At 44.2% G+C, this 20,921-nt stretch overlaps 1 protein-coding gene across 3 annotated transcripts in view; it reads left to right on the top strand.

Annotated features, from left to right (window-relative positions):
- The window catches only part of mapkap1 (MAPK associated protein 1), a 100,598-nt gene that overhangs the window by 56,110 nt on the left and 23,567 nt on the right, over positions 1-20,921 (top strand). For 2 of the 3 annotated variants that reach the window (XM_061799678.1, XM_061799679.1), the window contains exons 7-9: positions 2,485-2,594; positions 9,671-9,778; positions 10,203-10,343. In XM_061799678.1, coding sequence (XP_061655662.1) covers positions 2,485-2,594; positions 9,671-9,778; positions 10,203-10,343 — 359 coding nt within the window. The remainder of the gene's footprint in view (positions 1-2,484; positions 2,595-9,670; positions 9,779-10,202; positions 10,344-20,921) is intronic. The other variant, XM_061799680.1, reaches the window with a different exon arrangement.

Below are 20,921 nucleotides of genomic sequence, written 5' to 3'. Positions count from 1 at the left end.
TGCAAGTGGGGCAGAAGCTACTCTGGCATGAGTGGCCAGTATTGGTCAACAACAACAGATATGCAAATAGTGCAGCGTAGCGAGACTACCACAGTGAGTGCACGAGTAATGTATAATTGGCCTGACAGAAATGTGACAACAAACACAAGACAAATAATTGGTGGCATGTTGCAATGGAATTGTAAGTTAGCTCTTTAAGAAGTTGATGGCAAGAGGGAAGAAGCTGTTGGAATGTCTGCTAGTTTTAGTTTGCATTGTTCGGCAGCGCCTACCTGAGGGAAGAGCGGGCGACCAGAATGTGGAGGGTCCAAGAAGATTTTGCACGCTCTTGTCTTAGTTCTGGCAGCGTGCAAGTTCTCAAAGATGGGTAGGCGGGTACCGACAATCTTTTCAGCAGTTTTGTTTGTCCGTTGCAGTCAGAGTTTGTCCTGTTTTGTAGCAGCACCAAACTAGACTGTGATGGAAGAACACAGGAGTGATTCGATGACCGCTGTGTAGAACTGCCTCAACAGCTCCCGTGGCAGGCCGTGCTTCCTCAGAAGCCGCAGGAAGTACATCCTCTGCTGGGCCTTTTTGAGGACGGAGTTCATGTTGATCATCCACTTGAGGTCCTGAGAGACTGTAATTCCCACGAACTTGAAGGTCTCGACGGTTGACACAAGGCAGTTGGAGAGCATGAGGGGCAGCTGTGGCGAAGGATGCCTCCTAAATGCAAAGTGCTACGTATGGTAGAAAACTAACACTGCTCTTTACCCTAAACATACCATCCCCACTGCTGTGAAACATGGTGGTGGCAGCATCATGCTGTGGAGATGCTTTTTTTCAGCAGGGAGAGGGAAGCTGGTCAGAGTTGACAAGAAGATGGATGGAGCTAAATACAGGGCAGTCCTGGAAAGACACATGTTGGAGGCTGCAAAAGATTTGAGATTGGGAAGGAACTTAATCTTCCAGCAAGACAAAAAACCCGAATTATAGAGCTGAAGCTACAATTAAATGGTTTAGATAAAAGAATATTCATGTTAGAATGGTCCAGTCAGAGTCCGAACCTAAATCCCATTGAGCATCTTTAGGAAAATTGCTGTTCACTGACGCTCTCCATCCAATTTAGCCAATCTTGAGCTATTTTGCGAAGGACAATGGGCAAAAATGTCAGTATCTAGATGTGCAAAGTCTGTAGAGACATACCCTAAAAGACTTGCAGCTGTAATGGCAGCAAAGGTGGCTTTACAAAATGTTGACGGAAGGGGCTGAATACAAATGCACACCACATTTTTCAGATTTTTATTAGCTTAAAATTTTGAAAACTACGCATCATTTCCATTCTACTTTACAATTATGTGCTACTTTATTTTCGTCGATGACATAAAATCTCAATTAAAAACATTTGTTTGTGATTGTAAGGGGGCAAAATGTCAAAAGTCAAATGGGTATGAATACTTTTGAGTTGCTGCTCGAGTGAAGTGAAAAAAAAATATGGCGTAATTTAGGGATGTCTTGTATGCTTCTGTTCGCGATTCACATAGAATGCTCAATCGTGGATTCTCCCACCGTGTAAACGTCATTCTCTCCTTGCATGACTTATTTCATCTAACTTTTCTTTTTTTTTTTGCTGAAAATTAGTCATCAGTGTGACTCCAAAATAAGTGAAAATTGCAAGTGATTGTCCTATCAGAAAGCCATGGAAAGTGTTACGGTTGCGGTAGCATCTGCTGAGCTCTGGCTTGTGGGACTGGGTGTGTGCCTCCACGTCTTGTTTGTATTGAAGGGTTTCTTCTGTTGTTGCAGTAATGCAGGTTGGAGTTTCTTACCTACGACTGTAGAAATGTAGCACGCCAATCAGTCGTTGCATTTAAACACAGTGATACAGCATGGCGAAGCGAGCGCATTTGTGAAACCCCGGCAAAAAAAAAAAAAAAACTCCCAGCCACCAGCGCTGCAATGCAGGCAGGAGAGCTACATTAGAGCGACACGGCACTCACTAGACCGTGGCCCTTTAGGTCTTTTCTTCATTCAAAAATATGTTACAAAAAATGTTTTTTAGGGGGCTGGAATGGGAATAAAGGCATTTCCATTAATTTCAATGGGGTAAATTGATTTGAGATACGATTGATTTGAATCACGAGCGTGGTCAGGGAGCAAATTAATCTCCTAAATCTGTAATGTAGTGTTCTGTGATTGGGAAAGTCTTAAATCAGTGGACAGTGAACCCCCACTATTTGCGGGCCAAGTAGCGAAAATCAGCGGATAATTGACTTCCATTATAATTGCACTGAAAATATATATATTTTTTAAATCCCCCCAAATTCTTGAATAAACAGGCCACTAATAAATGTTTTCGAGGTTGCTTACCCCCCAAAAATACAAAAAAAACGAATCGCGAGTATGCGGGCGTCCACTGTATTAATATATTATCATTTTTAATCTCTGTCCTAATGACTGGGGTAAACATGCAGAAATCTCCATAACCTTCCCTTTCCATTTTAGAAATGCTGCTCAGGGTTTTTCTTTAATCCCTGTGGACAGTCTGAAAGTAACCATGAAGGAAATTCTTCAGAAAGCGCTCAAGAAGAGGAAGGGATCACAGAAAGGATCAGGTAATGAAACCAGTTAAACTACAACCAGCAACTATGAAAGTACAATCTTTTTTTGTTGTTCTTGTTTTCAATTCAATTTCAATTTAATTGTGTTTATATCGCGCCAAATCACAACTGAGTGCACTTTACACTTGGAGCAGGTAAAAAAATAACACCCCTCACACATTGAAAGACCAACTGAACCCCTCATGAGGAAGCACTAGGTGACTGGCGGCAAGGAAAAACTCTTTCTTGGGGAGAAACCTCAAGCAGATCCAAGACTCAGTGTGGGGCGGCCGTCTGCCTCAACCGGTCGGGTTAGAGAGCCGAAAAGGAGAGAGACAGAGACAGAAGAAAGCCTCACTTTAATTCCTGGACCATGGAGTTTTCTGAAACACGGGAATGCCATGGAAATCCATTTGGAAAATATATCGCACTTTTATTGTGAAATTAACTTCCGTAGTGGAGCGGTTGCACACCTTTTCTGGCTTACACACACAGGAGAATATGGCCCTATGTAAATAAGCTTGTGAGATGTGTAATTTCCATACTGTACAAACAGTACTCAAAATCAGCATGAGGAAGCAATGCCAAGGCTACCAAAGTACTGCATTGTATTTTTGCAGCAAACTCTTGTCTCTCTTAATGAGAGTGTATCATGGCACAATAAAAACAAAAATGACATCATAACATAGTGTTATTTCTAAAGTTGACACAGGTACATGCATGTGTGTTTCTGTGTCTCTGCAATTGCACACTGACAGTGGGTATTTTCCTTTGTGGACTGCCAACTCAAGTCCATCCATCCATCCATTTTCTACCCCTTATCCGGGTCGGGTCGCGGGGGCAGTAGCTTTAGCAGGGACACCCAGACTTCTCTCTCCCCAGCCACTTCATCCAGCTCTTACGGGGGGATCCCGAGGCGTTCCCAGGCCAGCCGAAGGTCGCAGTCTCTCCAGCATGTCCTGGGTCGTCCCCGGGGTCTCCTCCCGGTGGGACATACCCAGAACACCTCACCAGGGAGGCATGTGGGAGGCATCCGAATCACATGCCCCAGCCACCTCATCTGGCTCCTCTCGATGTGGAGGAGCAGCGACTCTACTCTGAGATCCTCCCGGATGACCAAGCTTCTCACCCTATCTCTAAGGGAAAGGCCGGACACCGTGCGGAGGAAACTCATTTCGGCCGCTTGCATCCAGGATCTTGTTCTTTCGGTCACAACTCACAGCTCGTGACCATAGGTGAGGGTAGGAACGTAGATCGACCGGTTTTCCAACTCGAGCCACCTCGCATTGTTTCCGCGTTTTGTTTTTGGTTTTTTTCCGCGGAAACTCAGCTTCGTCTTCTTGACTTGGCGAAGCTCGTTTTCCTGCTTCCTCCACTTGCGAACCATGGATTTGTTGATCTTGAATTCTCTCGCGGCTGCGGCTGCTCAATTCCCATGTTCCTCCACGTAACTAACAGCTTGCAGTTTAAACTGCTTCGTAAGTGTGTCTCTTCGTAGGGGCCATTTTCGGGGGTCCTTAGCCAAACCGATGCACATACTGGAACTATATACCTACTCGGGGCGTGTCTTTAGCCTCCTCTGTCACCCTTTACGTCCGCATGCTGTCGTCAGTCACGTCTGCCTTCCTCTATATAAGCAGCGTGTAGGCAGGAAATGCTCCCAGTCAGTCAAGCGGAGCGCTCATCAAAGTCACACAACAACATTTACAGATTTTGGAACTCGGTGCACACACGAGGTGTGCCGCATTATAAGGCGCACCGTCCATTTTGGAGAAAATTTAAGACTTTATAGTGCCCCTTATGGTCGTGAAAATACTGTAATTGACATCTATCATCATGGCGCCTAACAGTGTGGTCGCTTTGGTAACAAGCTCTCTAGTGCTGTTTGTGTTTTTGTGTTTTTCGTCTTTCGTCACCCGACCTACTTACACAAGAAGAGTTGCTAAACATTAGGGAGTCTACTCCGGACTTTGTTTCGCAAACTTTCACAAATGTTTTCCGAAGTTACTCACCAATGGAATGGCTGTGATCTATGACGCATATGGAGGCGACGCTACAGGGGAAAGTGAGCTGGAGTACAGGTTAAGCTCCGGAAGAGAGGATTCCAAATGCCGCTTCCATGGATTCATCTCGCAAATCTACACTGTCTCCCCAACAAAAGGGAAGAGCTTTATCTTCTCACAAAGATCAGTAAAGACTTCGGACGTTCCGCCGCCTTGCGCTTCAACAGAAACATGGCTATGTGAACGCATCCCACCCAGATGGTCCCTTTATGCTTCCGGGCTTCCAACTACACCGAGCAGACCGCGTCACGGATCTATCGGGGAAAACAAAAGGTGGCAGAATATGCTTCTATATCAACGAAAAATTGTGTACTGATGTCTCGGAGCTCAATGCACACTGCAGCCCGGACTTGGAGTCGCTGTTTTTGAACTGTAAGCCATTTTACTCGCCGCACATTTGTCCCCAGGCTAACAGGAACTGCTAACGCTCGCTGAACAAGTAAACGAACTTGGAAAAAAGAACCCAGATTTACCCCTCATTATTCTTGGGGACTTTAACAAAGATAAACTCAACCACGAACTCCCTAAATACAAGCAGCACATTGACTCTCCTACCAGGGAAAACAACATTCAAGACCACTGCTATACTACACTAAATGACGCATACCGTGCAATCCCCCGTGCAGCTCTGGGCTCGTCTCAACATTGCTTAATTCACTTAATACCAACACACAGGCACAAACTTACTGTAAATGTGCAAAGCCTGTGGTGAAAACAGTGAAGAAGTGGACCAATGAAGCAAAGATACAATTTCAAGGCTGTTTAGACTGCCCAGATTGGAGTGTCTTTGAAACTTCAACTGGCAGCCTGGATGGTTCACTGCTAGACTTCAGCAACTTCGCCAGGCTAAAGAGGATGCCTGTCGAAGTGGGGACAGGGCCCTGTACAATCGCACTAGAAAGCTGACAAAAATAAATTAACATCGCAAAGAGAAATTATGCAGAAAAGCTGGTAGAACAGTTTACTGCTTGTGACTCGAAGTCAGTCTAGCGAGGATTAAAATCACTCACCACCATCGGTCCACATCGTGCTGGACCACGTCAAGAGCGTCACAGGACCCCTGCTGAACCCCCTGCAATGTGCCTACCGAGCAAACAGGTCTGCGGATGATGCAGTCAACATGGGACTGCACTTCATCCTAGAACACCTCGACGGCACGGGGACCTACGCAAGGAGGCTGTTCGTGGACTTCAGCTCTGCGTTCAACACCATCATCCCCGAACTCCTCTCCTTCAAGCTTCTCCAGCTCAGCGTCTCACCTGCCATCTGCCGGTGGATTCACAGCTTACTGATGGGCAGGACACAGCAGGTGTGGCTGGTAGACACCACCTCATCCACACGCACCATCTGCACAGGGGCGCCCCAAGGATGTGTCCTCTCACCGCTGCTCTTATCTCTCTCTACATGAACGACTGCACCTCAAAAAACCCAGCTGTCAAACTCCTGAAGTTTGCAGACGACTCCACAGTCATCGCCCTCATCAAAGACGATGACGAGTCTGCATATCAACAGGAAGTGGAGCGGCTGGAGCTTTGGTGCAGCCAACACAACCTGGAGCTGAACACGCTCAAGACTCATTGAATCAGTCCTGTGTTCATCCATCACAGTCTGGTTTGGTGTCCCACAAAAAACGGACAAACTCCGACTGCAATGGACAGCTTCTTCCCTCTTGCCGTTAAATTGCTAGAGGCTAAGTGACTCTCCGTAGTGTGTTTTTATGTTTTAATGTCTCAAAAGTATTTTTTTTGTCAAAATGGCTGTCTATTAGATCTACGAGCGGCTCCAACTACCGGAGAGTTCCAAGGCGGAAACCACTGCTGACCAAAAAGAACATAATGACTTTCCTCTTTTTTTAAGTTATTTTTTTCGAAAAAAAACATCTGAATGATGTGCGTCTCGTTCCATCTGGCGTAAATGTAGTACAGCATTTCAGAAAAAGAACATCATACCAACAGTCAAACATGGTGGTGGTAGTGTGATGGTCTAGGGCTGCTTTTCTCCTTCAAGACCTGGACAACTTGCTGTGATTGATGGAACCATAATTCTGCTCTTTAATAGAAAAATGAAGGAGAATATTCAGCCATCAGTTTGTGATGTCAAGCTGAAGCGCACTTGGGTTCTGCAGCAGGATAACAATCCAAAACAAAACGCCATTCCTGCTCGAAAAAATTCTTGCCGAATTCAAACAATGCTCCAAGGAAGAGTTGGGCAAAATTTCTCCACAGAGATGTGAAAGACTCATTGCCAGGTATAGATAGCGCTTGACTTCAGTTGTTGCTGCTGAGGATGGCCCAACCAGTTATTAGGTTTAGGGGACCATTACTTCTTCACACAGGGCCTTCTTTTGCATAATAAATGAAATAACCATTTAAAAACAGCATTTTAAGTTCACTTGGTTTATATTTGTCTGATATTGACATTTGTTTGATGATCATAAAATGGTGAAACTATGCAAAAATATAAGAATTTGAGAAGAGGGCAAATACCTTTTCACGGCACTGTATGAGTTTTCAGTTGTAACTTAACCAGAACAAAACAGCATACACAGTAGCTTCTTGGCATAACACAACAACATATTTATGCAGTGTTTCCAGAAATATGTACCTAACCACATTTTATGCAGTCGTTTTAAAAAATATGTCACAAAACAGAATTGTTATACAGTAGATTTCAGAAATATGAAACAAAACAGAATTTGTATTTATTTTTTTAACCTGAACCTTGCAAATTAATGAGTTTTACTTTCACCCATTCCTGCAGATGATTCACAATAAAAGGTGTATATGCTCACTGAAACACTAGGGGGCTCATAATTTCAAAATAATGCAGATACTGTTAAATTTATATTAATAGCGTCATGCAGTAACTTCAACAATGCTAATGGGAGTGAGCTGTCTTGTTAAAATACAATAAATTACACTTCTGAAACAGATGGAATTAGAGGAAAAAAATCCTGTTACCCCCTGTAGTTTAGGTAGATAAATGTATGACATTTCAGTAAAATAATCCTATTTGTATAAATGTCAGAGGATTTAAAAATATATTTTATTTACACGGACCCCTTGCAATTACACCACAGACCACTAGGAGTTCACGGACCCCTGGTTGAGAAACACTGTGGTACGGTATGCTTTTATTGCCAATCCTCTTTGTGTAGAACAGACAGAGGGCAGAAATTTTTCTCAAGGCACTCATCCATTCAACCATTTTCTACACCGCATATCGTCACTAGTGACATGGGTATGCTGGAGCCTAGCCCAGCTAAGTTTGGGCGAGAGGCCGGGGTACCCCTGAACTGGTTGCCAGCCAATCGCAGAGCACATATATACAACCAGCCATTCACACTCACATTCACACCTAAGGGCAATTGAGAGTCTTCCATTGGTCTGCCATGCATGTTTTCGGAATGTGGGAGGAAATAGGAGTACCTGGAGAAAGTCCATGCAGGCAGGGGAAGAACATGCAAATTCCACAGAGGAAGGCAGGTTTGAACCTGAGATCCCGGAAGTGTGAGGCAGAAGTGCTAACCAGTCGCTCGCTGTACCTTTGAACCTCAAGTCATGATAGTTATTAATCCAGCACGGTCCTGCTTGCGGTTCAAACATACACGACCACCATCCCCCAGGTTGAGAGTCGAGTGCATCATCTGCTGGGCTATTAGCCCAGGGTTCAAGGCCCACAGTCTCAAACAAAAACAACAACAACATAAACAATAACATTTAATATGATCAGTTCTCCTCCATTCATGCTCTTTGTTGTTTAAAGCAGTTATTGATGAAAGAGGAGATTTGAAGTCTTCCTTCACCAGTGGATCATACTGTAGATATCACGATCACAGCATGCATGACATAATTCTCGTTGCTACAAGCTAATTTTAAAGTAGATAAGCATCTGTAACGACCGTTGGAGAGTAACACATAGACTTCTTACAAAAGAAGAGCTCCATTCTCCAGCTAAAGGCCCCTCACTCTTAAGCTCACTCTCCGGGCTCTACATTGCTGACGCAGCGCTCCTCGCACAGCTCCTCCCACCATCAATCCACTCGTAGGGCACAATTATTCATACATTTCACAGTAGCTGTGATTGCTATAGTAAGTTTCCTTGGAGTCTGCCCTCAATGTAATCTCATTCCTGGTAATAAACCGAACAGCATATTTAAACCTTGCATTATTACGGGCTCCAGTCTCACTCTACCTTTAAACTCTTCAAACTCTGTTCTAGCTGTTCCAGCTACCACTGTATGTGTGGTTCTGCCACATGTTCATTCCACCTAGGTTTAGCCTGATGAGTACTATGTTTGCCTTTATAGAAGGGCTTACCGGAAGCATGTAGCTATTCAACTATAAGTTCATACATCGAGCACAGGTCTTAAAATGCTTTATTTTTACAGTTAACATCACAGTACAGCGAAGCATCCTTTGGCTTTTCTGTCGTATCCAGCAGTATGGCAGTTTTAGTGGTGTACCTGCTAATATTCTCAGCTGTTAAACCCAAACAGTTCAGTTTCCCTACACATACTCCATTATCATCTACAATTAACAATGGTATGTTTTCACCATAAAGGGTCATTAAAACCGGGATATGATCTATAGTAGCTAACACACAGCAGCTCTTCATGTTGACCAGTGAAGCATGTGCATCTGCTGTGGATGTAAAATGGTCAATCAATGACACCTTGTCCCATGTTTCATTAACATATGTGTAGCCTTTCACAGGCAGTAATATTTTAAACATTAGCTTTGCGGAAGTGAGTTATTGTCAGAGATATCCGCATTCAAGTCCCCCACTGTATACACACAAGTTGAGCAAGTCTTCAATGAATGCAACCTCTTACAGTAATCATCCACATTGTTGTTTAATAGGTGTGTGCGTGTGCCACGCACATGCGTGCACACACACACACACAATTAGTAACCACCAAAACACAATATCATGTGGGTCTTACATCAATCATACAGTCAGATAATATAGTGTTATATGTTTTCACCTGGCAATCAATAATCTGGTTTAAATGTCATCCTAAAACAGGGCCTCTATATCGTTTGGAAAAGCAAACAGACCCAAATGTTGCAGTTGACCTAGACTCCACACTTGAGAGCCAGAGCACTCTGGAGTTTTGCCTTGTGAGAGAAAACAGTAAGTCTTTCCAGTATCTCGATTATAATTAAATCCACAGGGATCTCGGTGTAGGCTTCAAGGTATAACTGTGTACATGCGCAGAAACTATGTGTAGTAAGTCCAAATGGCATCGGCCATAAACGAAGGCTAAAAATCGTGAAATACTTTTTATTTTTTAAGGAAATGCAGCATGGCATAATTGCAGCTCTTGTCAGAAAAAAATTACAATAAATGGTATGTTATTGTTTGATTCATTGTGATTCAAATCCGAAAATTCCGATTTGATGTTTTTGTTTTTTTCAGCAGACTCAAATGCCAATTCGAGTCACCACCCATTCATGCATAGCCCTAAGAGATATAAGGACTCTATATTAAATGACAGAAAATACGACAAAGCATGAAATTTAAAATATTTTTTATTCATTGTTTTTTTAATCTCCAGGCTCCAGGGGTGAGGAGAGCTCAGAGGAAGACCCACCCATTGACATCACCACAGTCCAAGATATGCTGAGCAGCCATCACTATAAGTCATTCAAGATTAGTATGATACACAAGCTGCGTTTCACGACAGATGTTCAGCTCGGTATGAACTACTTCCTGCAGGCTGACCTCTATAGAAGCAATATTATTTCTCCTTCTGAAGTATCATTTTACATTTAATAGAGCCATTTTGTGTTCATTTAATATTAGTATTTTAAACAACAGGTTGAAATGGATGTTATTTTCTTACTTTTTTACACAGCGACAGGTATCTTTTATAGTTGTTTTCCTTATTAAATGAAATCATTTAAAAACAGCCTTTTAAATCCGCTTGGGTTATATTTGTCAGACATTTACATTTGTTTGATAATCTTAAAGTCTGAAAATCTTAAAATTTACAGTAAGAATTTGAGAAGGGAGCCAATATTTTTTACGCCACTGTATAGATACATTTTTAACATCAGACATTCCATATATTGGAATGAAAGTACACCTTTTTCACAACCCCTAGGTATTGTTGAAGATATTTACATTGTGAGAGATTTTTTTTCATTTTCCTTATACCCATGTATAATGTGCTCTGTCGACTTTTGACAATTTCTGTCTGGAAAAAAAAGAGGATTATACACGAGAAATTTAAACAAAGCCATCACATTTACCTAAATTACTCAATACTTTGTTGATGCACCTTTGGCAGCAATTATAGCCTTAATTCTTTTCAAATATGAGGCCACAGGTTTAGCATGCCTATCTCTGGCAGTTAACCCCATTCTTCTTTGCAGCACCTCTCAAATTCTGGCAAGTTGGATGGGGAGCGTTGGTGCACAGCTATTTTTAGATCTCTCCAGAGATGGTCAGTCAGATTCAGATCTGGGGCCTCATTTATCAAGCGTGCGTACGACCAGAAGTGTGCATAAAGCATGCGACCGTGCGTACGAGTATTTCCACGCAAAATATGGGACTTATGCCAGGGGAAGTGTGTAAATCTAACAAGCTCTGACCATGCATACACACAAAACATGGTAGAACAGTGAAACTACAATCCCAATTCCAATAAAGTTACGTTGTGTTAAACATAAATAAAAACAGAATACAATGATTTGCAAATCATGTTCAACCTATATTTAATTGAATACACTACAAAGACAAGATATTTAATGTTCAAACTGATAAACTTTATTGGTTTTAGCAAATTATCATTAACTTGGAATTTTATGGCTGCAAGACGTTCCAAAAAAGCTGGGACAGCGTCATGTTTACCACTGTGTTACATCATCTTTTATTTTAACAACATTCAATAAACGTTTGGGAACTGAGGACACTAATTGTTGAAGCTTTGTAGGTGGAATTCTTTCCCATTCTTGCTTGATGTACAGCTTCAGCTGTTCAACAGTCCGGGGTCTCCGTTGTCGTATTTTACGCGTCATAAGGCGCCACACATTTTCAATGGGAAACAGGTCTGGACTTCAGGCAGGCCAGTCTAGTACCCACACTCTTTTACTACGAAGTCACACTGTTGTTACACGTGCAGAATGTGGCTTAGCATTGTCTTGCTGAAATAAGCAGGGGCCTCCATGAAAAAGCCGCCCCTTGGATGGCAGCATATGTTTATCCAAAACCTGTATGTACCTTTCAGCATTAAAGGTGCTTTCACTGATGTGTAAGTTACCCATGCCATTGGCACTAACACAGCCCCATACCATCACAGATACTGGCTTTTGAACTTTGCGTCCATAAAAGTCTGGATGGTTCTTTTCGTCTTTGGCCCGGAAGACATGACGTCCACAATTTCCAAAAACAATTTGAAATGTGGACTCGTCAGACCACAGAACACTTTCCCACTTTGCATCTGTCCATCTTAGATGAGCTCGGGCCCAGAGAAGCCGGCGGCGTTTCTGGGTGTTGTTGATGAAAACAACAGTCAGGATCCATCCCCCCCACCCGAAGGCGAAGGGAGGCTACACTCTCGTCCACCAGGGTGAACCCACACCTGTTCGGCGCCTCTCACCATGGGGAACTCCAGAGTGGAAAAGAGTCCAACCCCTTTCAAGAGGACTGGTACCAGAGCCCAAGCCGTGTGTGGAGGAGAGCCAGATATATCTAGACGGAACTTCTCAACCGCACACACCAGCTCAGACTCCTTCCCTGCCAGAGAGGTGACATTCCACGTCCCTATAGCCAGTTTCTGCAGCCGGGGATCGGATCGCCAAGGTCACCGCCTTTGGCCACCGCCCAGCTCACATTTCACCCAAACTCTATGGCCGCTCTCACAAGTGGTGAGCCCATGGGAAGGGGACACACACGTTACCCTTTCGGGCTGTGCCCAGCCAGGCCATATGGCCACCAAGTGCTCGTCTTCGAGCCCCACCTCCAGGCCTGGCTCCAGAGGGGGGCCCCGGTGACCCGCGTCCAGGCAAGGGAAACCTTAATCAATTAATTCTGTTGGTCATAGGGGTTTTTGGAGCCGTGCTTTGTCTGGTCCTTTACCTCGGACCTGTTTGCCATGGATGACCCTACCAGGGGCATGAAGCCCCAGACAACTTAGCTCCTAGGATCATTGGAACACACAAACCCCTCCACCACGATAAGGTGAGTTCCTACTACAAGAGCTAAGATTTACAACCCCAATTCCAATGAAGTTGGGACGTTGTATTAAACATAAATAAAAACAGAATACACTGATTTGCAAATCAGGTTTAACCTATATTTAATTGAATACACTACAAAGACAACATATTTAATGTTCAAACTGATAAACTTTATTGTTTTTAGCAAATAATCATTAACTTAAAATTTTATGGCTGCAATGCATTCTGAAAGACTGAGAAAGTTGAGGAATGCTTATTAAACACCTGTTTGGAACATCCCACAGGTGAACAGGCTAATTGGGAACAGGTGGGTGCCATGATTGGGTATAAAAGGAGCTTCCCTGAATTGCTCAGTCATTCACAAGCAAAGATGGGGCGAGGTTTCCCTCTTTGTGAACAAGTGCGTGAGAAAAGAGTCAAACAGTTTAAGGACAATGTTCCTCAATGTACAATTGCAAGGAATTCAGGGATTTCATCATCTACGGTCCATAATATCATCAAAAGGTTAAGAGAATCTGGAAAAATCACTGCATGTAAGCTGCAAGGTCGAAAACCAACATTGAATGCCTGTGACCTTCGATCCCTCAGCCGGCACTGCATCAAAAACCGACATCAATGTGTAAAGTATATCACCACATAGGCTCAGGAAAACTTCAGAAAACCAAAACCAGTAAATACAGTTCGGCGCTACAGCCGGAAGTGCAACTTAAAACTCTACTCTGCAAAGCAAAAGCCATTCATCAACAACACCCAGAAACGTCGCCCGCTTCACTGGGCCCGAGCTCATCTAAGAAGGACTGATGCAAAGTAGGAAAGTGTTCTGTGGTCTGACGAGTCCACATTTCAAATTGTTTTGGGAAATTGTGGACGTCGTGTCCTCTGGGCCACAGACGAAAATAACCATCCAGACTTTTATGGACACAAAATTCAAAAGCCAGTATCTGTGATGGTATGGGGCTGTGTTAGTGTCAATGGCATGGGTAACTTACACATCTGTGAAGGCACCTTTAATGTTGAAAGGTACATACAGGTTTTGGAGAAACAAATGCTGCCATCCAAGCAACGGCTTTTTCATGGACGCCCCTGCTTATTTCAGCAAGAGACAATGCCAAACCACATTCTGCCCGTGTTACAACAGCGTGGCTCCGTAGTAAATGAGTGCGGGTACTAGACTGGCCTGCCTGCAGTCCCGACCTGTCTCCCATTGAAAATGTGTGGCGCATTATGAAGCGTAAAATATGACAACGGAGACCCAGGACAGTTGAACAGCTGAAGCTGTACATCAAGCAAGAATGGGAAAGAATTCCACATACAAAACTTCAACAATTAGTGTCCTCAGTTCCCAAACATTTATTGAATGTTGTTAAAAGAAAAGGTGATTGAACACAGTGGTAAACATGACCCTGTCCCAGCTTTTTTGGAACTAGTCCCACAGCCCAAAAGGACCCGATAGGACTCCTTCTTCAGCTTGACGTCATCCCTCACCGCTGGTGTCCACCGACGGGTTCAGGGATTGCCGCCATGAGCTTACGGCCACAGCTCCGGTCGGCCGCCTTGTCAATGGAGGCACGGAACATCGTCCACTCGGACTCAATGTCCGCCCGAGACGTGGGTGAAGTTCTGCCGTAGGTTGGAGTTGCAACTCCTTCAGACAGGGGATTCTGCCATAGATTCCCAGCAGACCCTCACAATACGTTTGGGCCTGCCAGGTCGGACCGGCATTTTCCCCCACCATCGGAGCCAACTCACCACCAGGTGGTGATCTGTTGACCACTCCGCCCCTCTCTTCACCCGAGTGTCCAAGACATGCGGCCGCAAGTCAGACGACACGACCGCAAAGTCGAGCATCGAACTGCGACCAAGGGTGTCCTGGTGCCAAGTGCACGTGTGGACACTCTTATGCTTGAACATGGTGTTCGTTAGGGACAGTCCGTAGTGAGCACAGAAGTCCAATAACAGAGCACCACTCGGGTTGTGATCAGAGGGGCCATTCCTCCCAGTCACGCCCTTCCAGGTCTCACTATCATTGGCTACGAGAGCATTGAAGTCCCCCAGCAGAACGATGTAGTCCCCAGCGGGAGTGCTCTCCAGCACCCCCTCCAAGGACTCCAAAAAGGGTGGGTACTCTGAACTGCTGTTTGGTGCATAGGCACAAACAACAGTCAGGACCCGTCCCCCCACCCAAAGGCGGAGGGAGGCTACCCTCTCGTCCACCGGGGTGAACCCCAACGTACAGGCGCCGAGCCGGGGAGCAATAAGTATACCCACACTTGCTCGGCGCCTCTCACTGTGGGCAACTCCAGAGTGAAAGAGAGTCCAACCCCTCTCGAGAGGACTGGTACCAGAGCCCAAGTTGTGCGTGGAGGCGAGTCCGACTATATCTAGTCGGAACTTCTCGACCTCACACATGAGCTCGGGCTCCTTTCCTGCCAGAGAGGTAACATTCCACGTCCCTAGAGCCATCTTCTGTAAGCCATCTTCATACCTCTGCCATCAGCCATGGCTTCTGGTAAGCACGAACAGTGATGGACTTCGTGGTGGTGACATCATCCATCCACTTGCTAATATTGGCGGTAGCAGTCTCTGTGTACTGCTGAAGGTCAGTGATGGAGTTGTAGGTGGCAGCCTGTTCGAACATGGTCCAGGATGTGGTGGAAAAATATTGTTGAAGTGCCTCTAGGGACCCTTCTGGCCATACTCGTACCTGTATCCTAACTGGAATAATGGAGCATGCATTTTACCTCCCGAAGAGACTGAAGGAAGAAACCCTCAGAAACAAACAAGAACTGAAAGAGGCTGCTGAAGTAAAGCAAAGGAAAGCAAATTTATTTATATAGCGCATTTCATACACAAGGTGCTTTACATGATTAAAAAGCATTTAAAACCAAAGAAAAAACAGCTTATAAACATTTCAAACAGAGGGGGAAAAAAATAAAAGTACAATTAATACAGCTTACAGTGCAAGAAATATCATTTAAAAGTGGAAATGCTCTAAAAAGCCTGAGGAAAAAAAGAAGAGTTTTTAACCTGGACTTAAAAACATTCACACTTGGAATTCTGTTGGCAACTTATTCCATTTGTGTGCAGCATAAGAGCTCAATACTGCTTCACCTGTTTGCTTTGGACTCTGTGCTCCACTCTTTGACCCGAGTCTGTCGATCTCAGAGCCCTACTGGGTTTATATTCCATGAGCATTTCTTTCATATATTCAGGACCTAAACCATTTAGTGATTCATAGACCAGTAGCAGAACTTTAAAATCTATTCTAAAGCTGGCTGGAAGCCAGTGTAAAGACTTGAGAATTGGAGTAATATGCTCTGACGTCTTTGTTCTGTTCAGAACCCGGGAGTGCAGTCAGAAGACCATTACAATAGTCAAGTCTACTTGAGATAAAAGCATGGATGAGCTTCTCCTGCTCTTCTTGACACATGCAAGCCTTCACTCTGGATATGTTCTTCAGATGGGAAAAGGCAGTTTTAGAAATTGATTTGATATCACTGTTGAAAGTCAGGTCGGAATCTATCAGAACACCAAGGTTTTGGACTTGGTCTTTGGTTTTTAAAGAGAGTGACTCCAGGTATTTAGTAAAGCCCTGGAAAAGCATTTCAAATGAAGAATGCAACAGTCTGGTGAAGTCAATGGGTCGCAGGCTTGAGCAGTTTTTGCAAGTAAGGGTTATGCCACCAAATATTAAATTTATTCATCCATCCATCCATTTTCTGAGCCACTTCTCCTCACTAGGGTCGCGGGCGTGCTGGAGCCTATCCCAGCTGTCATCGGGCAGGAGGCGGGGTACACCCTGAACTGGTTGCCAGCCAATCGCAGGAACAAACAACCATTCGCACTCACAGTCATGCCTACGGACAATTTAGAGTCTCCAATTCATGCATGTTTTTGGGATGTGGGAGGAAACCGGAGTGCCCGGAGAAAACCCACGCAGGCATGGGGCGAACATGCAAACTCCACACAGGCGGGACCGGGGATTGTCCTCAGAACTGTGAGGCTGATGCTCTAACCAGTCGGCCACCGTGACACCTCATGAGTGACATTGCCGTTCTCTTGGGGTAATATTTGTTGGCCAGCCACCCCTTGGTAAGGTTCCACCACTGTTCCATAATTTCTCCCTATGGCTGGAATCCTAAAGCTTTAGAAATGGCTTTGTAACCATTTCCAGACTGACAGATGTCAATTTCTTTATTTTTTTACTGTTTTTGAATTTGTTTGGATCGTGTCATTTTGTTGCAGCTTTTTTAGATCTTTTGTCTGACTTGATTTTCTCAGAAAGGTTCTGTTTAAGTGATTTCTTCAGAATCATCTTTATTTGCCAAGTATGTCAAAAAACACAAGGAATTTGTCTCCGGTAGTTGGAGCCGCTCTAGTACGACAACAGAGTGTCAATTGACAGAGAATACTTTTGAGACATAAAAAACACAGTCACTGAGCAATAAAAGGTTACCAGTAATGTGGTAATATATATAATATATTTATTTATTTTTTGACAATGTCCAAAAAGATGGAGAGTCCTCTAGCAATTAGAGCAGTTTGAAATGACTAATAGAACAATAGTCCGGTGTAATGACCATTGTGCAAAGGGCGCAGAGACTTTAGGAAATGTGTGCAGTTTAAAGTGACTAGTAGTGCGATAAACTGGGACAATGTCGATTGTGCAAATGTTGCAGATGCTACTCAGCCACGAGTGGCCAGTATTGGGCAACAACAGAAATGCAAATAGTGCAGCGTGGCGAGACTACTACAGTGAGGGCACGAGTAATGTATAATTGGCCCGACAGAGATGTGACAACAAACACAAGACGAAATTGGCAGCATGTTGCAATGGAATTGTAAGTTAACTGTTTAAGAAGTTAATGGCAAAGGGAAGAATCTGTTGGAATGTCTGCTTGTTTTAGTTGTCATTGATCAGTAGCGTCTACCTGAGGGAAGGAGCTGGAAGAGATGGTGACCAGGATGTGGAGGGTCCAAGAGGATTTTGCTTGCTCTTGTCTTAGTTCTGGCAGCGTGCAAGTCCTCAAGGGTGGGTAAGGGGTTACTGACAGTCTTTTCAGCATCAGATTGTCCATTGCAGTCGGAATTTGTCCTTTTTTGTAGCAGCACCAAACCACACTGTGATGGAAGAACACAGGACCGATTTGATGATTGCTGTGTAGAACTGCCTCAACAGCTGCTGTGGCAGGCTGTGCTTCCTCAGAAGCCGCAGGAAGTACATCCTCTGCTGGGCCTTTTTGTACCTCCTCTGCTGGGCCATCCCACTTCAGTTCCTGAGAGACTAATTCCCAGGAACTTGAAGGTCTCATCGGTTGACACAGGGCAGCTGGACAGCGTGAAGGGCAGCTGTGGCAGAGGATGTCTCCTGAAGTCCACGATCATCTCTGCAGTCTTGACCGTGTTCAGCTCCAGGTTGTGTCGGCGCGCACCACAGCTCTGGCTGCTCCACTTCCTGTCGATACGCAGACTAGTCCCCGTCTTTGATGAGTCTGATGACTGTAGAGCCGTCTGCAAACTTCAGGGGTTTGACAGCCGGGTGTGTTGAGGTGGAGTCGTTCGTGTAGAGAGAGAAGAGGAGAGAGGACACCACCTAGAGGTGCCCCGGTGCTGGTGGTGCATGTAGATTAGGTGGTATCCCCCAGTCTCCCCTGCTGTGTTCTGCCCGTCAGGAAGCTGTAAATCCACTGGCAGGTGAGACGCTGAGCTGGAGAAGCTTGGAGAAAAGGAGTTCAGGGATGATGGTGTGGAACGCTGAGCTGAAGTCCACGAACAGGATCCTCGCGTAGGTACCTGCGGCGTCGAGGTTTTCTCGGATGAAGTGCAGTCCCATGTTAACTGCATCATCCCAGATCTGTTTGCTCGGTAGGCAAACTGCAGGGGGTGTGACGCTCTTGAGGTGGTCCAGCACGAGGCATTCAAAGAACTTCATGACCACAGATGTCAGGGCGACAGGGCTGTAGTCATTCAGACAAAAGATTGTATGTTTCATGGATACTGGGATGATGATGGAGCTTTTGAAACAGGATGGTACTTCACACAGATCCAGAGATCTATTGAAGATCTGTGTGAAGACTGGAGCGAGCTGGTCCACGCAGACTTTAAGGCAGGATGGGGAGACAAGGTCTGGGCCTGCCGATTTGTAGATTTTTTTGTTGTTTGAACATGCGTCTCACATCTTGTTCGTGGATGGTCAACGCAGAAGTCAGAGGTGTGGTGTGGCTGGGTGGGTGTGGGGTGTGAAAGTATCCTTTTCAAATCTGCAGTAGAAGTCGTCGGTTAGTCTTTTATTGTTCTCAGCTTGGGGGGTTGGTCGCGTGTGATTGGTTAGTGATTGTAATGCATGCCAGATTAACTGAGTCGTTAGCGGCAGTGGCGGAGCTAGACTTTTATACTTGGGGTGGCCAAAGCTATTTCAGGGGGTCACAGACTATGACAATGAATTTGTTTCTCAACCAATGAATTGCAATCTGAGTCTCGAAATGTTCCAATGTACATACTAAGCACAGAAGCAGAAGATGAGGTTTGTGCGCATAAATTAAAGTTTATTAACATTGTTTACAACACAATTTACAGACAAACACATCTTCAACAACTGCAACAATTTTTCAATAATCACAGAGTAACCCCTTCACATAGTTATCCACTCAAACACACACACAGACGCACACAATTACCCACTCACGGATACTAACACAGACACACACAAACACGTTATTCACTCACACTCTCTCTGTCAACCTTACTGTTACCTAACTTGCTTCTCTTTAAAATATAAGTTATATATCTTGTCCCCCTGTCTTTTCATTTCTCAACGGACACTATGAAAAATAGGCCAGTTTTGCTACTCTTAGCATCACTTAACAATTGTACAATGTTAACAAATCCCCACTTCAAGCCTAAACAAATGTCAGGGGAAATAGACCACTGTAGATGTAAGTTTAATATTCAAACGTTCAGCTACTCAGTGGTTTCCAACTGGTTTTGCCTCAGGACCCAAAATTGAACTTAGTCATTAAGTCACAACCCAAATTTTTGACATTCTTTAGGAACTCAAATTTATTTCACAAAAAAATGCCCCAGTGATAGAAAAGCCTTTATGCACTGTTTAAACATGAAAACAGTTTATCATCAGCCATTATCTATCCACTGCAGAATGAAGGCCTCTTCTTCACGTTTCCAACTACTATGACATTTTGCAATTTGTTGCCAGTGTATGATTTCATCTATCCATCTACTTTTGGGCTTTCGCCGTGGTCGCATTGTGTCCAGGGATATCCAATTGATAGTTTCTGTGGTCCCCCTTTTGTCAACACTTCGGGCAATGTGGCCAGCCCATTTCCATTTAAGGCGTTTTATTTTTTTAATGACGTCAGTAAGTCGCGTCTGCTGTCTTATCCAACTGCATCTTTTCTTGCCGCGAATGCTTATTTTCAACATTTGGCGTTCTATGTTCCTTTGGGTTACACGTAGTCTTTGTATAACTTTGGCATCCGTAGTCCAAGTTTCACTACCGTAAGTGAGGACTGGTAAAATACATTGATCGAAAACCTTTCTTTTCAAGCAACTGGGAAGACTGTTCTTGAATATAACACTAAGCCTAACATAACCCTGCCAGGCAAGCTTTATGCGGTGTTCAACTTCAGTGCTTGTATTTCCATCCATTGTTACAAGTTGGATGTCGAGTAGATGTAGTTGTCGACGGCGTCAAGGACATAGTCCTTCATTTGGATAACTTTTTGTGGACAGTAACGATTGAAAATGACCTTCGTTTTGCATTTGTTCATTTTCAGACCTGAGCGACGGCTTTCTAAGTCTTAATTCCTGAATACGCCGCGGTAGTTGTTCAGTATCGTAGGAGAATAAAATGATGTCGTCTGCGAAACGAAGATGGCTCAAATAAGCGCGTTAATTTTTAGTCCTTCCTTTTCCCAATTGAGGTTTTTAAATATTTCTTCAAGGCAAGCTGTAAATAGCTTCGGAGACCGTGTGTTGCCTTGGCTGACCCCTTTTCCTAGACTTATTCGCACTCTTTCATCATCAATTCGTGTTGAACCTGAAGAATCGTTGTGTATTGATTGTAGAATGTTGAT

This window comes from Phyllopteryx taeniolatus, chromosome 15, assembly GCF_024500385.1.
Source record: "Phyllopteryx taeniolatus isolate TA_2022b chromosome 15, UOR_Ptae_1.2, whole genome shotgun sequence".
Lineage (NCBI taxonomy): Eukaryota > Metazoa > Chordata > Actinopteri > Syngnathiformes > Syngnathidae > Phyllopteryx > Phyllopteryx taeniolatus.
This window is presented reverse-complemented; position numbering and strand designations above follow the sequence as displayed.